General features: G+C 42.9%; 3 protein-coding genes across 3 annotated transcripts; 2 read left to right on the top strand and 1 right to left on the bottom strand.

Moving 5' to 3' along the window:
• The first annotated feature begins 4,709 nt into the window (after nt 1-4,709).
• On the top strand, nt 4,710-6,745 carry LOC147321664 (uncharacterized). The gene is made up of 4 exons (XM_086305091.1): nt 4,710-4,811; nt 4,971-5,126; nt 5,936-6,028; nt 6,303-6,745. The coding sequence occupies exons 1-4, from the start codon at nt 4,710-4,712 to the stop codon at nt 6,612-6,614; spliced, it is 663 nt and encodes a 220-aa protein (XP_086161217.1). The 3' UTR covers nt 6,615-6,745.
• A 10,083-nt stretch (nt 6,746-16,828) lies between these two features.
• LOC147321665 (uncharacterized) lies at nt 16,829-18,457 on the bottom strand. Its single transcript, XM_086305093.1, has 4 exons — nt 18,422-18,457; nt 18,147-18,246; nt 17,915-17,988; nt 16,829-17,646 (listed from the first exon to the last, which is right to left on the bottom strand). Exons 2-4 carry the CDS (start codon nt 18,221-18,223, stop codon nt 17,060-17,062), a joined length of 738 nt encoding a protein of 245 aa, XP_086161219.1. The 5' UTR covers nt 18,224-18,246; nt 18,422-18,457; the 3' UTR covers nt 16,829-17,059.
• A 120-nt stretch (nt 18,458-18,577) lies between these two features.
• Nucleotides 18,578-19,778, top strand: LOC147321666 (GTPase IMAP family member 7-like). Its single transcript, XM_086305094.1, has 2 exons — nt 18,578-18,631; nt 18,765-19,778. Exons 1-2 carry the CDS (start codon nt 18,613-18,615, stop codon nt 19,460-19,462), a joined length of 717 nt encoding a protein of 238 aa, XP_086161220.1. The 5' UTR covers nt 18,578-18,612; the 3' UTR covers nt 19,463-19,778.
• Nucleotides 19,779-21,308: the final 1,530 nt, after the last annotated feature.

Genomic DNA, 21,308 nt, shown 5'->3' on the forward strand with positions numbered 1-21,308 from the left:
CTGAGGGGGTTCAGGCCTATGCAGAACAGCAGTGGGGACAGAGCATCTCCTTGGTAGATCCCGCACTTGATGGTGACTTGTGCTATGGGCTTGGAGTTGGCCTCTAGTGTTGTACGCCACATCCCCATTGAGTTCCTGATGAAGGCTCTTAGGGTCCCATTGATCTTGTACAATTCTAGGCATTCCAGTTTCCAGCTGTGGGGCATTGAGTCATAGGCCTTCTTGTAATCAATCCAGGCAGTGCACAGGTTGGTCAGTCTGGTCTTGCAGTCTTGGCTGACTGTTCTGTCTACCAGTAGCTGGTGTTTTGCGCCTCTGGTATTTTTGCCAATTCCTTTCTGTGTCCCGCTCATGTATTGACCCATGTACCTGTTCATCTTAGCCGATATGATGTCTGAAAGGAGCTTCCATGTAGTACTGAGGCATATATATATATATATATATATATATATATATATATATATATATATATATATATATATATATATACACTCAAAAAAATCAACTAGGGCATGTGTTTGATTAACAAAGTAGTAATATGTTTACATCACATGAAGAAATCATTTTTATGCTCATTAAATGATTCATTCTTTTTTGTTGAATATAAATCAAAGAAAACTTTGATGAGTTAAATTCGTTCATGGCAATCCAATGAGAATGAGGTCCATCAAACCAACGGCTCTGATAGCGTCATGTATTGCGCATGCTCCACGCCCACCATGCGGAAAGGTCCGTTGAGAAGTTAACGAGCGCACGTGGAGTTACTTCTTTGGCATACCTGATAGTGAGGTAAGTAATATTTCTTGATATATTTATTTAGGTTAGTGGAGTGAGAGATAAATACTATTAGTTATAAATTTTTACCTGTGTAGTGTGGAGATTTAGAGGAGTTTTATATACAGTGGGGCAAAAAAGTATTTAGTCAGCCACTGATTGTGCAAGTTCCCCCACCTAAAATGATGACAGAGGTCAGTAATTTGCACCAGAGGTACACTTCAACTGTGAGAGACAGAATGTGAAAAAAAAATCCATGAATTCACATGGTAGGATTTGTAAAGAATTTATTCGTAAATCAGGGTGGAAAATAAGTATTTGGTCAATAACAAAAATACAACTCAATACTTTGTAACATAACCTTTGTTGGCAATAACAGAAGTCAAACGTTTACTATAGGTCTTTACCAGGTTTGCACACACAGTAGCTGGTATTTTGGCCCATTCCTCCATGCAGATCTTCTCGAGAGCAGTGATGTTTTGGGGCTGTCGCCGAGCAACACGGACTTTCAACTCCCGCCACAGATTTTCTATGGGGTTGAGGTCTGGAGACTGGCTAGGCCACTCCAGGACTTTCAAATGCTTCTTACGGAGCCACTCCTTTGTTGCCCGGGCGGTGTGTTTTGGATCATTGTTATGTTGGAAGACCCATCATCTTCAAAGTTCTCACTGATGGAAGGTGGTTTTGGCTCAAAATCTCACGATACATGGCCCCATTCATTCTGTCCTTAACACGGATCAGTCGTCCTGTCCCCTGGGCAGAAAAACAGCCCCATAGCATGATGTTTCCACCCCCATGCTTCACAGTAGGTATGGTGTTCTTGGGATGCAACTCAGTATTCTTCGTCCTCCAAACACGACGAGTTGAGTTTATAGCAAAAAGTTCTACTTTGTCATGTGGTCAGATGAAACCATTCTCCCAATCCTCTGCTGTATCATCCATGTGCTCTCTGGCAAACTTCAGACGGGCCTGGACATGCACTGGCTTCAGCAGCGGAACACGTCTGGCACTGCGGGATTTGATTCCCTGCCGTTGTAGTGTGTTACTGATGGTGACCTTTGTTACTTTGGTCCCAGCTCTCTGCAGGTCATTCACCAGGTCCCCCCGTGTGGTTCTGGGATCTTTGCTCACCGTTCTCATGATCATTTTGACCCCACGGGATGAGAACTTGCGTGGAGCCCCAGATCGTGGGAGATTATCAGTGGTCTTGTATGTCTTCCATTTTCTGATGATTGCTCCCACAGTTGATTTTTCCACACCAAGCTGCTTGCCTATTGTAGATTCACTCTTCCCAGTCTGGTGCAGGTCTACAATACTTTTCCTGGTGTCCTTCGAAAGCTCTTTGGTCTTGGCCATGGCGGAGTTTGGAGTCTGACTGTTTGAGGCTGTGGACAGGTGTCTTTTATACAGATGATGAGTTCAAACAGGTGCCATTCATACAGGTAACGAGTGGGGGACAGAAAAGCGTCTTACAGAAGACGTTACAGGTCTGTGAGAGCCAGAGATTTTCCATGTTTGAGGTGACCAAATACTTATTTTCCACCCTGATTTACGAATAAATTCTTTACAAATCCTACCATGTGAATTCATGGATTTGTTTTTCACATTCTGTCTCTCACAGTTGAAGTGTACCTCTGGTGCAAATTACTGACCTCTGTCATCATTTTAAGTGGGGGAACTTGCACAATCGGTGGCTGACTAAATACTTTTTTGCCCCACTGTATAGCAGGGAGGTTGTAGACCCAAACATTTTTCAAATGTAAGTCGGTGAATTTAATGTTTTTTTAAAAACTTAACCGGAGTCGCTAATTGTTGCAACAGAGCAAAAACTGATGAGGTTATTTTGGTAAGTTCCTTTTTTTTTTTTTGTTTCTGTCGACTTTGAGCGAGGTTGGTTTCATGGTTATCTGCGTTGGTAGGACTGTTTTTCTTCTCTGGAGTTAGCTAACTTTGAAGAGCGGGAAATCCGCGTAGAGCCGTAACGTCTTCGCATATAGCTCCATGAATGAAGGGTTACTTTCTGCTTAACCGGAGTTGGTGATTGTTGGTAGTAGTGGTAAGACTGACCGACATGGTTTTGGTGATTTTATGAGTGTTTTATGATGCTCTAAAATTCCTGTTTTTGTCAGTGGAGTTTAGTCGCGGGCAACCGCATTAACTGGATTGATGAAAGGTTTAATTCAACTAAACCAGCGTTTAGGGGAGTTAATAACAAGGAGTAAGATACAATCTGTCACAATAATTGCATGTGCATTTTCTTTTTCTGTATTATATTCACTTAGTTTTCGAATTCAGAATGATTTAGGTGGATAATTGTTTGGGTTATAGTTTCTCTGGTGCTCTGCATTAAGGCTGACTAACGGTGCGTTCACACCAAACGCGATAGACTCCCCTAGCTGATCGCGTGCACATTTGCACCTCGAAGCGCTTCCAGCATGAACTGGTCGAGCTTTATATGCAATTTTCACGCGTATGAAGAAGAGATCTGGGAGGAAGTAGTGCCAGACGGTATGTTATTAAAATGGCAACTGTCAATCTAGCGTTTTTTTATATATTTATTATTGTTTACTCTATTTAATTTGCAAAATATGTGTACACACACACACACACACACACACACACACACACACGTAGGAAAATATTTAGTATACACATCCAGAAATGCATATACTATTATATATTGTACATATATTTATTAGTTTCAGATTAGCCATTCTTGTATTCTGCTTGTTTACATTATTGTATTTTGCACAACTCTGTTGCTTGTGAAGCGCGCACACAAGAATGTTACTCACATGTGCTGTACCAATGTACCTGCACATGTGATGTGACAATAAAAGTGATTTGATTTGATTTGATTGAAGAAAGAGTCTCCCTTCTCTATTTGCTGTGGAGAGCAGAGGAGTGCCTAAAGGACGTCCTCACCGTACCTGGGTCCATCAAGTCTTCCACAAGCGTGAGCAGTTTGGTGAGTTTCACCACTTGCTCCAGAAGCTCCGTCTGGATGACGGCCGCTTTCAGCGGTACCACCTTCTGTCCTTTGCCGAGTTTGAGGAGCTGCTGTCCCGCAGATTTTACTAGCTCGAGCGGTAGATGTGATAAGCGCGAATGCACAAAATGCACCGCACAAACTGCAGTGCGTATTTTACTTCGCGCTTCAAAGGCGTCAGTCATGTGAAGTAGGCAGAAAAGCGTTTTCTCAATGCAAATCTGCTTCCGAAGTTTAGCTGGACCTCCAGTCGTGCTTCATCGTGCTCCTCCATTGACTTTACATGTAAACCTGAAGCTCTGGTCGCGTCTATCGCGTTCGGTGTGTACGCACCGTAACAGTCTTCACATTTAACAGTATGTAGATATTAACACAAATTTGTCAGAGTAATAACTTTGTTTTAATTAATTTCTCTCGCCAGAAATACATCACAAAATAAAGCCACATTCCCATGCGCTGAGATTCTTATGCACCTCCTCAACAATACATGGTAAGTTCATGTTTGCCTTATTATTATTATTATGTTATTTATTTATTTTTTTTGGATGATGCAGAAGTTTAATCTCCTTGACGTTTTCTAATACATATTTCATTTTTTATCAGTGACGTGTATGTGGCAGTGCAAGCATTGTGTTACCAGAGAGAGCAGCAGGTACAAATTACTTCAACATTATAAACTACATCATCATTATCATAGGTCAACATTATCTGTGCATATATGTTAATTGTCCGTGCACATTTAAGACTTGGAGTGGACTGAACACTCATGTCTATAAAGCTCATTCATCTCAGTTTACACAGACAGCTTCAAGTTCAGTAACTTTTAAATGTCAATTACTGTCCGCAGTATCCAAAAGGAGAAACCACTGACAGCCTGGAAAAAGAGAGAATTGCACTGCTTTCAGAGGATCAGAGGAGAAACAATGACAATATAGTGGCAATGAAAATGCAGAAGACTTTTTCGTACAGAAGGCAAGAAGTTATTCAAGGACAGCCCTTCGTTGCAGATTTTAAAAGCAGATGGCCAGCTCTGTTCACCGAGAAAGAGGTGCATGTCCTATATGTCTAACTTTTAGAGTGTGTTTATGGTTGACCAGTTATTTCTTGCTTCACTAATATTGACATAACATAGTGATAAAACAGCTAATAATTCCTGGTATGTCCTTCCTCTGGTGCATATTATAAGTGCATTGTTCATGTTTTTCAGATTGACAAGGAATTCCTGCGCATATCGACAGTACCGCTGCTATCTAGATTCTTTTATGAGCTAGACTTGTACACTCCACGCATGATGGAGCTCTTTCGAGGCAAAGGTGGGGTGGCTGGCAGAAAAATGAGACTCATCATGGTGGCCATCTCCAAGGTGGGTTAGATATGTGCTTAAGAACTTTTTATGCCCATAATCTGGCAATTTTTTGAGCAAAGATATCTATACAGATGGTAGGCAAAAGTGCTAAGAGGTTTTCATATTTTATACAAATTATATAAGCATCAGTCTTATATTAATAAGTAATTGATAAAATCGTATGGTTAATTTTGATCAAAATGGAAAAAAAAACCCAAAAAAACCCCATTAGTGTTTAGTTGCCTCATTTTGTGTCTGATTTGGTTTAGACAGATGTTTTGAGGTGGCTGTAGCTCAGGTGGTAGAGCAGGTCAGCTACTAATCAGAAGCTTGGCGGTTTGGTCCCAAGCTCCTCCAGTGTGCATGCCAAATATCCTTGGGTAAGATACTAACCCCAAGTTGCTCACTGATGCATTCATCGGAGTGTGAATGTGTATGAATGTTAGACAGTAAGCACTAAACCCGGTGGCGCCAGTGTTCGACAGCCTCGACCTCTGTCAGTGCGCCCCAGGGTGGCTGTGGCTACAATGTAGCTGCCATCACCAGTGTGTGAATGGGTGGATGACTGGATATGTAAAGCGCTTTGGGGTCCTTAGGGACCAGTAAAGCGCTATATAAATACAGGCCATTTAAACAGTTTAGAAAAAGTGATTGGGTGAATGAATTGTTGTATAAAGGCAGCTTTGAGTGCTCCGAGTAGAAAAACGCTATATAAGAACCAGTCTATTTACCATGTGGCCTTTTGGACTCTTCCAAACTAAGTATTCATTTTTCAAACTGCTGCCTAAAAGCTAAATATTGTCATTATGGATTCCCTTTTTTCTTAGGATGACACAATACATACAAGACGAGCATGCATCCTGAAGTCCTTGTGTGTCTACCTGAATGAAGACCATGAGAAACTTGTGAAGGAATATATGGTCAGTTACATTCACAAGTTGTTCTGTGTTATGTAATTTGCTCCAGGAGTTATGGGTAATTTCGATATATGAAATGGTAAAATGTGACACCACGTGTGAATAAAAGATATTGCAATTGGTCCTTGTTTTGTTTCATGTCAAATTTCTGAGGTGTGAAACCAGAGACATAGAATTTAGTAAATATATCAGCATATTCACACTGATTGCTGAATTCCTTTTTTTTTTTTTTCATATCTAGACTCAAACAAATGTATTATTATATTTTACGTCACAGAACACTGAGGCCAACACTGAAGCCATGGAACAAACTGTGATGGGAGTGTATGTCATACATCAGGAGGGTGCGGAGCCTGGAGATGACCCAGAGAACATCGGTGTCCTGATTGAAGGCGTGGAGGTTCTCACTGGTTTGAGGAGCATTGCAATTGCTTGTGCTCTGTTATTTGGACTGATATACTGTCTGAACCAAAGCTACCCACCGGAGCTCAAATGCACTTTTGAAGTCTTGCAAAAGATTATCATGAAGCTGGATGGACAGAGGTTGTCATCCAAGGCACAGTTCCTAAAAAACAAGCTAATGGGGTGAATGAGCTTGAAACAGACTCAGGCAAGCCAGATATTTTTTTTCAAGGTTTCTGCAATGCAAATATGTGTTTACTGTTTTAAAGTTTAAAATTGTAAGTTATAAAATGTTCATATAAACTATGTGGTTTGCTCTGTGGCTATTATACAAAGATTGTTCGTTCATAACTTAAAGTCTTATACACTTGAAGTGTAAACACTGATATTTGTAACAATTTTTGCATTTGTTACAAAGGCAAATGCACACTGGTTTTCACAAATTGTTTGAGTGGAGCAGTTATACTCAAAATTGAATGTTTTCTCCACACATTAAATAGCATAAAGTCACTATTAATGGATACAGCCTGATTAAATGGAGGACTAATGTATGCAAGCAACATAGTAATGTTGTAATGTTATAGTAATGTTGTGTCATGGTGAAATGGAATTAAAGGACTCAGGTGCGAGACTTCTTGCAGAGTGACAGTGAATTTATTCACAGTGAAAAGGTGAGTCAATAGTTCGAGTCTGTAATCCAGAAAGAGCAGTGCAGTAATAATCCAAAACCGCTCCTATGACTTCTCCCCGCAGTGACAGTGCTGTAATGATCCAAAACCGCTCCTTGACTTCTCCCCGCAGTGACAGTGCTGTAATAATCCAAAACCGCTCCTTGTGCCGGCTCCTCCTCCGATCTCTGAATCCTGGGGGCAGATGAGAAAAACACACGCACTGTAACTCAACCGTTCTCTCTTTCACAAGCTGAGTATACTAGCCACAATTACGCTACCCAGTTTAGTTCAACGTTCCAGCGTTGGTTGTGACTCGACTGCACCGTTAAATAGGGCTGCTTCAGATCAGTTGTAGCCGGCGAAGTAATTACGTACAGGTGCGACGCTTCCAGCTCCGGACCCTCCCCTCCGGTCAGCTGCCATGCCGTGCCACGGCTTCCGGAGGTACATGTCTCCGCAGCAAAACACATGCACAAGATGGAGAGGAGAACACGACGCAGTACACACAAACACCCCCAAAAAGTGGCAAGGTAATCGGTGAGGACCACCTAACCGTGACAGTACCCCCCCATTAACGGGAGCCTCCCGGCGACCGACCAAACTTGTCAGGGTGCCGGCGGCGGAACTCTCTCACCATGGCATCATCGAGAATCGCAGACCGCGGCACCCAGGAACGCTCCTCCGGACCATACCCGTCCCAATCCACCAAGAACTGAAAGCCCCTACCGCGGCGCCGGGCATCCATAATGCGGGTGATGGAATACGCCGGGGCGCCGTCGATAATCCGGGCGGGAGGCGGGGGCCCGGAGGGCGGGCACAAAGGGCTGGTCCGGACCGGTTTCACCTGGGAAACATGAAACACATTATGAATCCTCATGGCACGAGGAAGGGCCAAGCGAACAGTCACTGGGTTCAGAACAGCCTGGATCGAAAAGGGCCCAATGAAACGCGGGGCCAACTTCCTGGATTCAGTCCGCAAAGGAACATACCTGGAAGAGAGCCACACCTGCTGCCCAACACGATAGGCAGGGGCAGGGGTGCGGCGACGATCAGCCAGCCTCTTATTCTGTTCCGCCGTCCTCAACAGAGCCGCCCGGGTGGCGCGCCACGCTCGCCTGCAGCGTCTCATATGATGCTGAACGGAGGGGACGGCCAGCTCGCCTTCAGTGATGGTGAGTAGAGGCGGCTGGTACCCCAGCGACGCCTCAAACGGAGACACCCCAGTGGCCGCTGACGTGCTGGAATTGTGAGCGTACTCGACCCAAGCTAATTGGCCACTCCAGGTGGATTGATTCGAGGAAACCACACAGCGCAACATAGACTCCAACTCCTGGTTCGCCCGCTCCGCCTGACCATTCGTCTGAGGATGAAAACCTGAAGACAAACTCACTCCGGCCCCCAGTTCCGAACAAAACGCCCTCCACACCCGAGAAGTAAACTGGGGACCCCGATCAGAAACAATGTCCCGTGGCAGTCCATGTAATCGAAAAACATGATCAGTGAGGAGCCGAGCAGTCTCCAAGGCCGTCGGGAGCTTAGGCAATGCCACAAAGTGCGCAGCCTTGGAAAAACGGTCTATCACAGTGAGTATGGTCGTGTTACCTGACGACGGCGGTAGACCGGTGACAAAATCCAAAGCGATGTGCGACCAGGGGCGCTTGGGGACGGGCAGAGGGTGCAAGAGACCGGCCTGGGGAGCACTGGGGGTCTTATTCCGAGCACAGGTAGGACAGGCTGCCACATAGTCCCAAACATCCCTGTGGAGAGAGGGCCACCAAAAGAAATGTTGCAAAAAACTAATGGTGCGGTTCTTACCAGGGTGGCAGGAGAACTTTGCGGTGTGGGCCCAGTGTATAACTCTGCCCCGGACCGTTGTGGGGACGAACAACCGTCCATCAGGGCCCATCCCTGGGTCTGGCTCCTGCTGCTGGGCCTCTCTGACCGTCATCTCAATCTCCCATGTGATGGCCCCCACGATGCATGAGGCGGGCAGAACGGGTCTCTGGCTCTCTTCGTCATCCATGTGGGGCGAAAATTGGCGTGACAGAGCATCGGGCTTCATGTTGCGTGATCCCGGTCTGTAGGTTATAGAGATATTGAAACGTGTAAAGAACAGGGCCCACCTGGCTTGACGAGCGTTGAGACGCTTAGCTGCCTGGATATATGCCAAGTTCTTATGGTCTGTCCAAATCACAACGGGGTGTTCTCCTCCCTCCAACCAGTGCCGCCATTCCTCCAGGGCCAGTTTGATGGCGAGGAGCTCCCGATCGCCCACGTCATAATTTCGTTCCGCTGGCGTCAGCCGTCGAGAGAAAAAGGCACATGGGTGCAGCCTGCTCTCCACCCGCTGGGAGAGAACGGCCCCCACCCCTGAGTCCGATGCGTCCACCTCCACCACGAATGGTCGGGTGAGGTCAGCCTGGATCAAAATGGGAGCAGAGGAAAACAGACGTTTCAAATGGGCAAACGCCCGTTGTGCTGAACTAGACCGGAGAAAAGGCTGCTTGGGAGAGGTGAGCCGTGTGAGAGGAGTGACCACCGCACTAAAGTTTCTGATGAACTTCCTGTAAAAGTTGGCGAACCCGAGAAACCTTTGCAGTTCCCGACGTGTCTTGGGCTCGGGCCACTCTACCACTGCCCTCACTTTGGCAGGGTCGGCTCGCAACTGCCCCTTCTCCACAATAAACCCCAAAAACGGCACAGACTGAACATGAAACTGGCACTTCTCACCCTTGACGAAAAGCCGATTCTCCAGCAGACGCTGCAGCACCAGTCTCACCTGTTTCACGTGTTCGGCTCGGGTCCTAGAGAAAATGAGGATGTCGTCTAAATAAACAAACACAAAGTGGTTAATAAAGTCACGCAGCACATCATTAACCATAGCTTGGAAAACAGCGGGGGCGTTGGTGAGTCCGAAAGGCATAACCAAATATTCGAAGTGCCCCAGATGGGTGTTAAACGCCGTCTTCCATTCATCCCCTTCGCGAACACAAACCAGATGGTATGCATTACGGAGGTCGAGTTTGGAAAAGATGGTCGCCCCCTGGAGTAGTTCGAACGCTGAGGCCAGAAGAGGGAGGGGATATCTGTTCTTGACTGTAATCTTATTCAGGCCCCGAAAATCTATACAGGGGCGGAGAGACTTGTCCTTTTTCTGTACAAAGAAGAATCCAGCCCCCAGCGGGGACGTGGATGGGCGAATTAGACCGGCAGCAAGGGAGTCTGTGATCTAACGCTCCATTGTCTCACGTTCGGGTTTTGAGATGCTGTAAAGCCGGCTGGTGGGTAATGGGGCGCCGGGGTGCAGATCTATCCCGCAATCGTAAGGGCGATGAGGCGGGAGGGACACTGCCAGGTCTTTGCTGAATACCTGAGCCAAATCGTGGTACTCCGGAGGGACGGCTGAAAGATCAGGTGCCTTCACTTGAGCCGCTGGAGTTAGGGGCAATAAACTGGGCACCGCTGCACGTAAACAATGTTCATGGCACCACTCGCTCCATCCTGTCACGCGTCCCTGAGCCCAGTCGATCTGCGGGTTGTGTTGTGTGAGCCATGGGAACCCCAAGACCAATGGTGTGCCGGGGGCTCTAAACAGAAACAGGGAAACTTTCTCGACATGGTTACCAGAAAGAACTAAGGTCAGATCGGCTGTGCGATGAGTTATTTCCGCTAACGGGCTGCCGTTAAGAGCCGACACTTGAAGAGGCTCCTGGAGAGGAACTGCAGGAAAACCCAACCTCCTAGCGAGCGATTCATCCAGAAAACTCTGTTCGGCCCCAGAATCCACTAACGCACTACACAGATGGGTGTGAGATTGAAAAACCAACTTAGCAGGACAACTCAGATGGGAGGCAGTGTTCATGGTCGCACCCGTCAGTATTCCCACAGCTACTGACAGGCTTGGTCGTTTCCCCGAGAGGGGCATGCGTCAGCAAAATGTCCCTTCTTCCCACATGCAAAACACTCACCCGTCTGGCGTCTCCCCCTCCAATCTGTGGAGCTCAATCGTGCTCTGCCTAGCTGCATAGGCTCCTCCGCCTCCGTAGGTCGCGGGTCCGTCCCTCTCCATTCCAGAGCCGGCAATTCCGCCCGCCACCTAGCGCCTCCCGGTGTCCGCCTGCCGAACTCCCGCAGGTGGTCGTCCAACCTAATACATAAATCAATCAACGCATTCAAAGTGTTAGGCAAGTCTTTTGTAGCCAACTCACGCTTCAGTCCCTCATTCAGACTGTTCAAGAAGGCGCCCCGGAGCGCCGTTTCCTCCCAACCAGTCTCCTCAGCGAGGATCCAGAAGTCCACCGAGAAGTCAGCGACGCTCCTCCGGCCCTGCTTCAAGGTAAACATCCTATGCGCAGCACTGTCAGGGTTAGTTCCTTTATCAAAAATGCTACGAAATTTGCTCAAAAACTCAGTGTAAGAAATCTGAGGCTGGGAGTTCAGGACCGCTTGCACCCACTGCAAGGCTCGGCCCATCAACAGCTCCACCATCAAGGCTATTTTAGAACCATCAGTGGCGTAGGCCTGAGCCTGCTGCCTAAAGATGAGGGCACACTGCGTCAAAAATCCCCTACTCTTGTCTAATTCCCCAGAAAATTTTTCTGGGACAGGCAATGAATGTTCCCGTGGAGGCGGAGGAGGGGAGGGAGGCAGTGGGCAAGCAGCAGCGACGCTGATCGGGGGTGGCGCTGGTGAAGGGCCCCCCGCAGCTCCAGACGGTAGATAGCAGCATACCTTTTAGCTCCGTCACAACCTGGATTAGCGCTGATTGCTCCCTGGAGACATGGTGTAACATTTTCTCGTGGCGTTCTAATTGCCCCGCCTGGAGCGACAGCTCGCGCCGCCAGGATGACGAGTCCGCTGAGTCCGCTTGGCTGGAACGTTCTGTCATGGTGAAATGGAATTAAAGGACTCAGGTGCGAGACTTCTTGCAGAGTGACAGTGAATTTATTCACAGTGAAAAGGTGAGTCAATAGTTCGAGTCTGTAATCCAGAAAGAGCAGTGCAGTAATAATCCAAAACCGCTCCTATGACTTCTCCCCGCAGTGGCAGTGCTGTAATAATCCAAAACCGCTCCTTGTGCCGGCTCCTCCTCCGATCTCTGAATCCTGGGGGCAGATGAGAAAAACACACGCACTGTAACTCAACCGTTCTCTCTTTCACAAGCTGAGTATACTAGCCACAATTACGCTACCCAGTTTAGTTCAACGTTCCAGCGTTGGTTGTGACTCGACTGCACCGTTAAATAGGGCTGCTTCAGATCAGTTGTAGCCGGCGAAGTAATTACGTACAGGTGCGACGCTTCCAGCTCCGGACCCTCCCCTCCGGTCAGCTGCCGTGCCGTGCCACGGCTTCCGGAGGTACATGTCTCCGCAGCAAAACACATGCACAAGATGGAGAGGAGAACACGACGCAGTACACACAAACACCCCCAAAAAGTGGCAAGGTAATCGGTGAGGACCACCTAACCGTGACATGTTGAATGTTATGTCTGAGCTTTAAATTGTGTTAAAATTCATATTGTTGTTTGCAATGCATATTTTACTACATTTTACGAAAGTTGCTTTGGGGATAATATTTTTTGTCTGCAAACTATTCAACAGACTTATTTCATTTTTATTATTAGGGTTAGGGTTATTTTTATTGTATTTTTTCTTTCAGTCATCATGTCTTGATCTGGAAGTTCTGTGGTCTTAGTATGAGATGGTTAAAGGGGAGAAAGCTAGGCTGAACTGGGATCCTGCCAAATGTTTTAAGAATGTTCAAGCAAAATAAAAGAGATGGTTTTGCAAGTTATCATTTATGTATGTTTCATTAATTTAATTAAAAGTAATGTTTACATAAGCAATACAAACACTAACTGAAACATGATTGGTGTAAGTACTACAGACATAAACTACATTTGTTCATTCAACAAGATTAACATTTGTGTAACAAACAAATATTTTACTAGTTCATGTAACAAGACTGACTTTTGATGTGCCAATGTGTTTAAACAATATAACATGAATTTAAATTAATTTGATTAGACTAACTTGGTACAAACATGTTAACTGAATAAAAATCAAATTAACTGAATGTTAATGTTTAAATTATGTTACACTTACAAACATTTTTAGTGTTGAAACAACACAATCAAGATGGATTGATATAACATGATTGGTTTAGATGGAATATAGGTGGCAAGATAAAATTAAGTTCATCCAATGAATTATTTTTTTGAGTGTATATATATATGCTACCAGTCAAAAGTTTAGACACATCTTCTCAATTGATGTCTTTTCTTTATTTTCATGACTATTTACGTTGTAGATTCCTACTGAGGGCATCAAAACTATGGGTGAAAATATATGGAATTATGTAGTAAACAAAAAAGTGTGAAATTATTTAAATATATATTTTAGATTCTTCAAAATAACCACCCTTTACTTTGTTTACTGTTTTGCACTCTCTTGGTGTTCTCTCAATGAGCTTTCAGTCACCTGAAATGCTTTTTAAACAGTCTTGAAGGAGTTCCCAAACATGCTCAGCACTTGTTGGTCCTTTTGCCTTCACTATGCGGTCGATCTCATCCCAAATCATCTTGATTGGGTTTAGGTCAGGTGACTGTGGAGGCCAGGCCATTTGGTCAGAGAAGTCCATCTCCTCCTTCCTGGTGTTTCTTGGCCCAAACAAATCTCTTCTGCTTGTTGCTTTTCCTTAGTAGCTATTTGCTTTCTTAGGAGCTATTTGACCATAAATGCCTGATTTATCCAGTCTCCTCTGAACAGTTGTTGTTGGGACGGTTCTCATGTGAGCCAATTTCGTTTTAGTGCCGATGGTTTTTGTGACTGCACTCGGGGATGCATTTAAAGTTATAGCAATTTTCCAGATTGATTGACCTTCAGTTCTTAAAGTAATAATGGACTGTCGTTTCTATTTATTTAGGTGATTTAGGTTCTAATATGAATTCTAACAGTTATCAGATAGGGCTGCCAGCTGACTAGTGAACTGAGTGCTCATTATGCTCAAGACATTCATGTTTTGCAATTTTCAGTAGGGTCATGGTTTAGACATTGCTAACAAATCCACAGAACAGAAAAAGAACCGAACTCAAAAACAGTATGTCCTCAGTGCAGGTTGACATTCAGAAAAATCAAATGCCTCAGATTGGCTGGTTTGATTTGGTTTCTCTTTTTAGTTAGTGTCTGCTTCTTTAAACTCAAGCCAGGTGCTGCATCGTTTATGGGTGTCAGTCACATTTATGTGTTTTTGCAATGCACTTGCACTCTCCTCTTCACTGTTGTCTACACTGCCGTCTCACTCAGTGATTGGGGGGTAGTGATGTGAGGAGCAATCCTGGAATACCGATACTTCCGATACCAGTATTTCATGTTGCAGGATCAATTCCTGCTCTATTCCATTTTGTTTTTAATCATAAATATGACATACAGACAAAAGTAATAATAAAGTACTAAATAATTAAACATTAGCTATTAATTCTGTTGTCTTTCAAAGGAGAAACATCAAACTGAAATGTTTGTAAAGTTCCTTTATTGAGTTTCTCCTCACAAGTGGGTGTGAAACATATTCAAAGTAAAACAAGCAAGCAAGCAAAAAACTTCCACAACCAACTCTGAAGTGAAACAGTGGCATTAACACTGAATTTTGGAGCAAAGGAAAACATGAACATTCCTCAGTACTTGTTAGCCCACTAACACGGGTGAATGAAAACATTTTGGGTGTAACCCACAGGTGTTACATCACTGCCCAACTTTCTGTTATAATTGTTTGAGTCTCATGCCAGCATGTTTGTTCTTCTATAGGAAGCTGATGACTCTCAGGAGATATCTTATCAAGTGGTGATAGGAGATTAGGGTTGGGTCAACAGCTGAATTATCAGAGCAGATCTGACTAAGCAGGGTTTCTGTTTAGTAACAGGTTCATTACATTGAACAAAAACATAGAAATTCTTCTCAAATCAAAAGTAAAAGCTGTTGTGCAGTTTACTTCCTCCATAGTGATCTAGCCACATTGGAGGTTTTCTGAATCTCTACAACATTAACTCACAATATCTGAATCAAATGATGAGTAAATACTGTTATACTGTTGTGGGGACGTAACAACAGTATAAAACAATAATTCCATGAAATATACGATGCACATAACAACATTTACAACATCTTTTGCCCTATTTTGCTTTCTTATTTGAATGGAGAAGGAGAACATGGACAGTCTCAGCAGTCTCTCTATAATCTTTTATCTTCAGTATCTTTACTTCAGAACACTGAAAACAGCAAAGGGCTAGAGGTGGGGTATCCATTTATATTTTTTATAGAAAAACGTCCTGTTAAGGTCCCTGAATTTGTTCTCAGTGTTTTGCGTTTTTTGGGATTTTTGAATCTTTGTTGTATTGTGTTTTGAGAAGTGAGTTATTTTTCTTGTTCTTAGTCTTAGTTCTTCTTTGGATCTGCCTCCAAACTGTCAAAGGTAAATGTACTCAAGTCAGCAGGATTTCCGAGATACTTATGTGAGCTGGAGGCCATCACTTGATGAAGCAACAGAATCACATTTTCTGCAAAAAGTAAAGATGAGATTCTGAGACTACATAAGTGAAAGCCTTCTGCCACTTTACTACACCTAGAAATTCTGTCCATAAAAATCATGAACAGAATCAGTGACAAAGGGCAGCTCTGGCGGAGTCTGACACCTACTGGAAACGAGTCCGCCTAAAAGAGTCTGCCCAGGGGACCAATGGAATATTATCGGTCATGAATTGGTACATTCCTCAGAGTATATATCTCTTACAGGAAAAGTAAATTGACACTGATACATTTCAACATGTGGCTTCCCTCTGTGTGCCTGATACACATGTGAGAGTAACTCGTAAGAAACCACCACCAGGACCTAATTTATGGTGAACACAGGCAATGGCGATAATGAGTCTATCAACAATAATCAAAATATATGATACCTAGTTTTTTGCACATACAGAATTTCCATAAATACATGCATCCAACAACAGCCCCACAGGAATATATCTAAATATCTGAAGATAGAACAAGGAGAGTGTGTGAATGATGGATAGAAAGCACTGAATACGGCAAGTTACATGAATGCTTTGAGTGCTCAGAGTAGAAAATCGCAATGCAAGAACCAGCCCATTTACCATTAGCAAATTGGCTTTTCTTCATCTGATCCCTTCTACATCCAGAATCAAATTTAAAATCCTTCTCCTCACGTGGAATGTTTTGAATGATTAGGCCTCATCTTCTCTTGAACATATCATAGTACTGTATCACCTAAATAGAGGACTTTGCTCTTAGATTGGTAAATTGTAAATGGACTGGCTCTTACATACTGCTTCTCTACTCCCATTGCACACTTCAAGTGCTTTATACAACTTACCTAATTCACCCAGTCATACAAGCACCTGTTTCTGTGCTTTCTATCTAACATTCACACATATTCATACTGTGATAGATGCACTGGAGAGAAACTTGGGGTAAGTAGAAGATGGGACTCGAACCACCACCCTCTACCTCCTGAGCTTACTCACTCACCCCCATTGCTTACTTGTTGTTAATAAGATATTTAAGTAGTACTTAAAATACCTTACAATAGAAAGCACCTTAAGGCCACTGTTGTTGTGATGTGGTGCCATATAGATAAAATTGAATTGAATTGACTCTTAGACCATAGGACAATTGGACACTTTGTACTGAAAATCTTAGTTTTATTAAATTGGTTCCGGTTTACAAAGGTTAACAAGCTTTCATTGCCTCCTGTGACAGAAGTCCAAGAAAAAATATCAGATCATTCTTCTCATCTGTATGTTAATTCAAATGAAATTTATTAAAGAAAACACCAAAGATTCACATTTGTAGCTGTATTAGATCATCTACCTCTTCAAGATACTGATTCGCTCAATGCTCTATTTTTACATATATGTAAAAAAATAATAATAATTTCCAAGCACTTCAATTTATACATTATTCTGGTCTTTGAGTATTGTGTTTACCACCTTCATTAGTTTTTCAACCTGATCAGGACCTGATTTGTTGTTCTCAAAGAGAACACACCTGTTTCCATACTTTTCAACCATTTTCTTCAGATCAGGTTGGCAAGAATGAAGAAAATCCTCCAAGCCCATTCCCGCCTGCTGCAAGTCATTTCCTCGGGTGAACAGGATGATTGTTCGTCCTCTAACTTCCCTCCCAAAAGCTTTTTCTAACTTTTCCATGATGTCTCTCTCACCATCTGTAAATCTGCTCACATGCATCACAAGTACAAACACACATGGTCCTGACTCACAGAGTTGTTTGCACCTTTGCACATGTTTGCCCCTAACTGATGGTGCAATGTCATCATCAAACATATCTGGGGTATCAATCACATTTATGTCTACACCACTGATCTCAGTTTGTACATTCTGGCAATTTGTGGTGACGGCCGTTGAACTGGGTCTAGAAACAAAGTGTTTCTGTCCAAGGATGGTGTTCCCACTGGCACTCTTTCCAGTCCCAGACATTCCCAAAAGAATAAGGTTCACTGTGGTGCCAGTGTGTCGTCCTGCATAAATGTATACCAATAATAGTGAAAACTTATTATGCTACATTAAAAAAAGAATCAATTAAAAGTGAATGAATTAATTTAAGATTGAGTCTTGTCCAGTACTATTAGAACACAAAAGAATGTGGTTGCCATTAGTGAATCTTTATTGCATTATTTTTCATTTTTCAAGTGCTCTTTGCTTCAGAAATCATATGAACAATGCTGCTTGACTGAAAAACCCACTAGTATGTGCTTTATATCGCAGTTCAAAGAGATAGTGGTTTACCTGTCTTTGCCTCATCAGTGTGTGGACTTGTTAAACATTGTAATCCCACGCACTTCATCAGGAAGCTGGTTGTTCTGTCATAAAAAGTTAGAATTATAATAATATGCAAACATTTCAGAGTATCTCTATGAGCTACATTTACAAAATATTTCATAGCATATATGTACCCCATGAAAAGAAACTTGAGTTACATGCTAAAGCTAAATCAAGAATGCTCGACTTTTAGCTTTACCTCATATTGTCTGCCGCCGGTTGTCTGTCTTTAGTCTCGTTGCTTCCGTCTTGCCATTTGCTGAAAAAGTTTCCCATGATGCAGGATTTGAACGAATAACCTGCGGGTTCAAATGTCAGTGCCAGCACAACTCTTCACTTTTGTTTAACTATACTCATTTAACAAATTAGTATATCTCTGTTAAATAAATACATTTTTCTGATACTCTTAGACACTCTTGATTAGAAATTATTTTTTATTGCTACAAAGCAAAGAAATGTAGAAGCACAACTTACAGTGAGTGGAAGTTGTTCGGTCTGTTGAAGCATAACTCTGTGTGACACTGTCTAAAGCCTGCAGACTGCTGTTCTCTGACTGTATAATACTGCAGGAGGCGTGTCATCTGTTGAGCTATAAAAAGCAACATGTTTGTTGCAGTTTTAGCATTCATCTCTCACCTGTGCAGCGACAACAGTGAAGAGAAAACATGGCTTCATTTCCACCAGGTAAGACTTATTATTAATCATTGTGTCTTTACTTACTTTCCTTTGAAAACTATCAAAATTTCTCAGTTTCACTTTGGTTCTTGTAAAACTCCTGTATATATGGGTTAAATCAAATTAGTCATTTGTGTTTCAGGTCCTGATTTGAGGATTGTGATGATTGGAAAAACTGGTGTGGGAAAAAGTGCTGTTGGGAACACCATCCTGGGATGTGAGCGTTTCAGATCTTGTCCTTTATCTGCATCAGTGACTGAGTTTTGTGAAAAAGGTGTGACACAGTGGGGTAACAGGGTGATTAGTGTTGTAGACACACCAGGGATCCTGGACACTTCAAAATCAGATGAGTTCATCAAAAGTGAAATCGTCAAATGTGTTGAAGTCTCCTGTCCCGGTCCTCACGTATTCCTGTTGGTCATCCAAATCGGTCGATTCACGAGAGAAGAGAAAAACTCAGTGGAAGCCCTGCAGGAGCTGTTTGGCCCCGAGGCAAACAAGTACATGATTGTGCTCTTCACCCGTGGTGGTGATCTTGGAAGCATGACCATACAGCAGTATGTACGTGACGCTGAGCCAGGGCTTAAACGCATCATCCAAAGCTGTGGAAAAAGGTACCACGTCTTGGACAACACTAGCAGCGACAAAAGGCAGGTGGTGGAGTTGGTCAAGAAGATCGACAAAATGATGGTATTAAATAAGGGCACGCACTACACAGATGCCATGTATAAAGAGGTGGAGGAAGCACGCAAAAAGGGAGTCACACTGCAGCAGTACAAGTTCACTGAGCCATTGTGTAAACGTATCAAACTTTTTCGCATCATTCTTGGGAAAGATTAAAGTGTTGTGGTTAATTGTAATTATTCTATTCTGAATAGGACAGCTTTTTTACCTACATGAAATATACAGTTTGTTCATGATCACACACAGTGTGCAGGATCAATATATGTTGATTTCCCATAAAGAAATAATAAAGCAAAATATTATTATGTGACTTTATCTCTCTCTTCATCATTTTATAATAATCATAACATAAGCTATGCTATTAAAGTATTTATTGTCTCTGTTGCATCTATTCTGATTTGTATATGGGCATCAAATCATGGTGGTTATGTATATATCATACATTTGGGAGACACAAGATAAATTTAGTCAATTAAATATTTTGTGTTAATTCGAACTGTGAATTGTTTTCTGTTTTAAACAATGATGACTTCAGTTTCTATAACGGTGGCACTCTGCCTCTGTTTCACTCCTTTGCTGGACTGACTTCTAAAGGTGGTACACCATAGAACAGAAGAACACAAACATTTGTAAGGGCACAGAAAAGTTGAATCAGTGATGTTCAGTAAAGATTTGAGGGCTTTTGTTTTCATGCACATTGTCTTCCACTGACAGAAAAGATAAGATAATGGCGATGAAATGGATTCCTTTCAGTCAGCAACAAAAATCAACATACGTGTTCAAAACAAAACAAATAAAAAACCATCTGATAATAACAAACAAAACCAAAATCCAGTCTAACTTGTGCAAATGTTTTACTAAATTCAGACTATTGAATTCCTGAAATATTCATGTTTCTAATGTTGTCCATAGTTACTGTCACATGGCTACCTTCACTTTGTTCAGTTTGGATGTACTGATAGAGAAGTAAAAAGTGAAATAAAGATTAAAAGACGAAGACTATTCGAAAGAGAGCAAGCCCAATCAACTATGACACACCACATTTTGGTACATAAAAAAGTATGAAAAGGCATGAAAGAGGGAGAGAAGGAAACTCATGACATGACTTATATGCAGTCTAAGGGAAAATAAGACGGCCCAACATAAGAAAGCTGGCGTCCACATTTGTGGACATCACGTTTTGGGTTGTCTAGACCAAACTACTAAATTTTGCTCTACAAGGGCCTGATATCAGCTTATGAGGACATTATACTGTTCAAACAGCAAAAGAGAATTAGCAAAGAGAAACGGAAAATGCATGCCATGAAAGAGTTTGGGTTATTGGACCCAGTTCTTTTTATTCTTTTATTAGACAGAGAAGACGCAGAGTCAGAGTGGTCAATGCATTTATAATCATTTTATTCAATCATCTTCCGGAAGAGAGTTGTGCACAGCGCTAAGTCACTTGCAGATCTGAAGCACTAGAAGCCTATGACCTATATGATAGTCAGGTCCCTGCCGTGTTATTTTGGTACTCACGTCATACACAGTTTAGATCAAAACAACTTCTGCGCTACACTCTGCCCTTACTTGATATGTTTATGTTTGTGTTGCTGGTGGAGTGATTACGTGTGCTACCCTCTGCCTAGTTCCGCTTTTTCTGTCTGCATCTGTTTCCTGTTCTTAATATACTGCCTCTGCTAGTAGGCTAGCGACCTGTCCAAGGTGTACCCTGCCTCTCACTCTAAGACAACTGGGATAGGCTCCAGCCCCCGGTGCCCCTGAAGAGGATGGATGTTATGGATGCCATAGAACAGAAGAACACAAACATTTGTAAGGGCACAGAAAATTCCAAGATTTGAAACAGTGATGTTCAGTAAAGATTTGAGTAACTCCAAGGCCATTGGCTTCCATGTGCATTGTCTTCCACTGACAGAAAAGATAAGATAATGCCAATGAAATGGATTCCTTTCCGTCACCAAAAATCCATATGTGCGTTCAGAAGAAAAAAACAATCTGATAA

This window comes from Aulonocara sp. 'chitande type north' Nkhata Bay, linkage group LG9, assembly GCF_057382095.1.
Source record: "Aulonocara sp. 'chitande type north' Nkhata Bay isolate Kocher_YH1m ecotype deep benthic linkage group LG9, A_spYH_male_GT1.1, whole genome shotgun sequence".
Lineage (NCBI taxonomy): Eukaryota > Metazoa > Chordata > Actinopteri > Cichliformes > Cichlidae > Aulonocara > Aulonocara sp. 'chitande type north' Nkhata Bay.

What these genes read in the sequence shown, in the direction of transcription:
- LOC147321664 (XM_086305091.1), top strand. Translation starts at nt 4,710, where the DNA reads ATGCAGAAGACTTTTTCGTACAGAAGGCAAGAAGTTATTCAAGGACAG. An exon ending in TCATGGTGGCCATCTCCAAG is followed by an intron (nt 5,127 to 5,935) that starts GTGGGTTAGATA and finishes CTTTTTTCTTAG; the next exon opens with GATGACACAATACATACAAG. An exon ending in AACTTGTGAAGGAATATATG is followed by an intron (nt 6,029 to 6,302) that starts GTCAGTTACATT and finishes TTTACGTCACAG; the next exon opens with AACACTGAGGCCAACACTGA.
- LOC147321665 (XM_086305093.1), bottom strand. Translation starts at nt 18,223, where the DNA reads ATGGGAAACTTTTTCAGCAAATGGCAAGACGGAAGCAACGAGACTAAA. An exon ending in CCGGCGGCAGACAATATGAG is followed by an intron (nt 17,989 to 18,146) that starts GTAAAGCTAAAA and finishes TTTTTATGACAG; the next exon opens with AACAACCAGCTTCCTGATGA. An exon ending in CACTGATGAGGCAAAGACAG is followed by an intron (nt 17,647 to 17,914) that starts GTAAACCACTAT and finishes ACATTTATGCAG; the next exon opens with GACGACACACTGGCACCACA.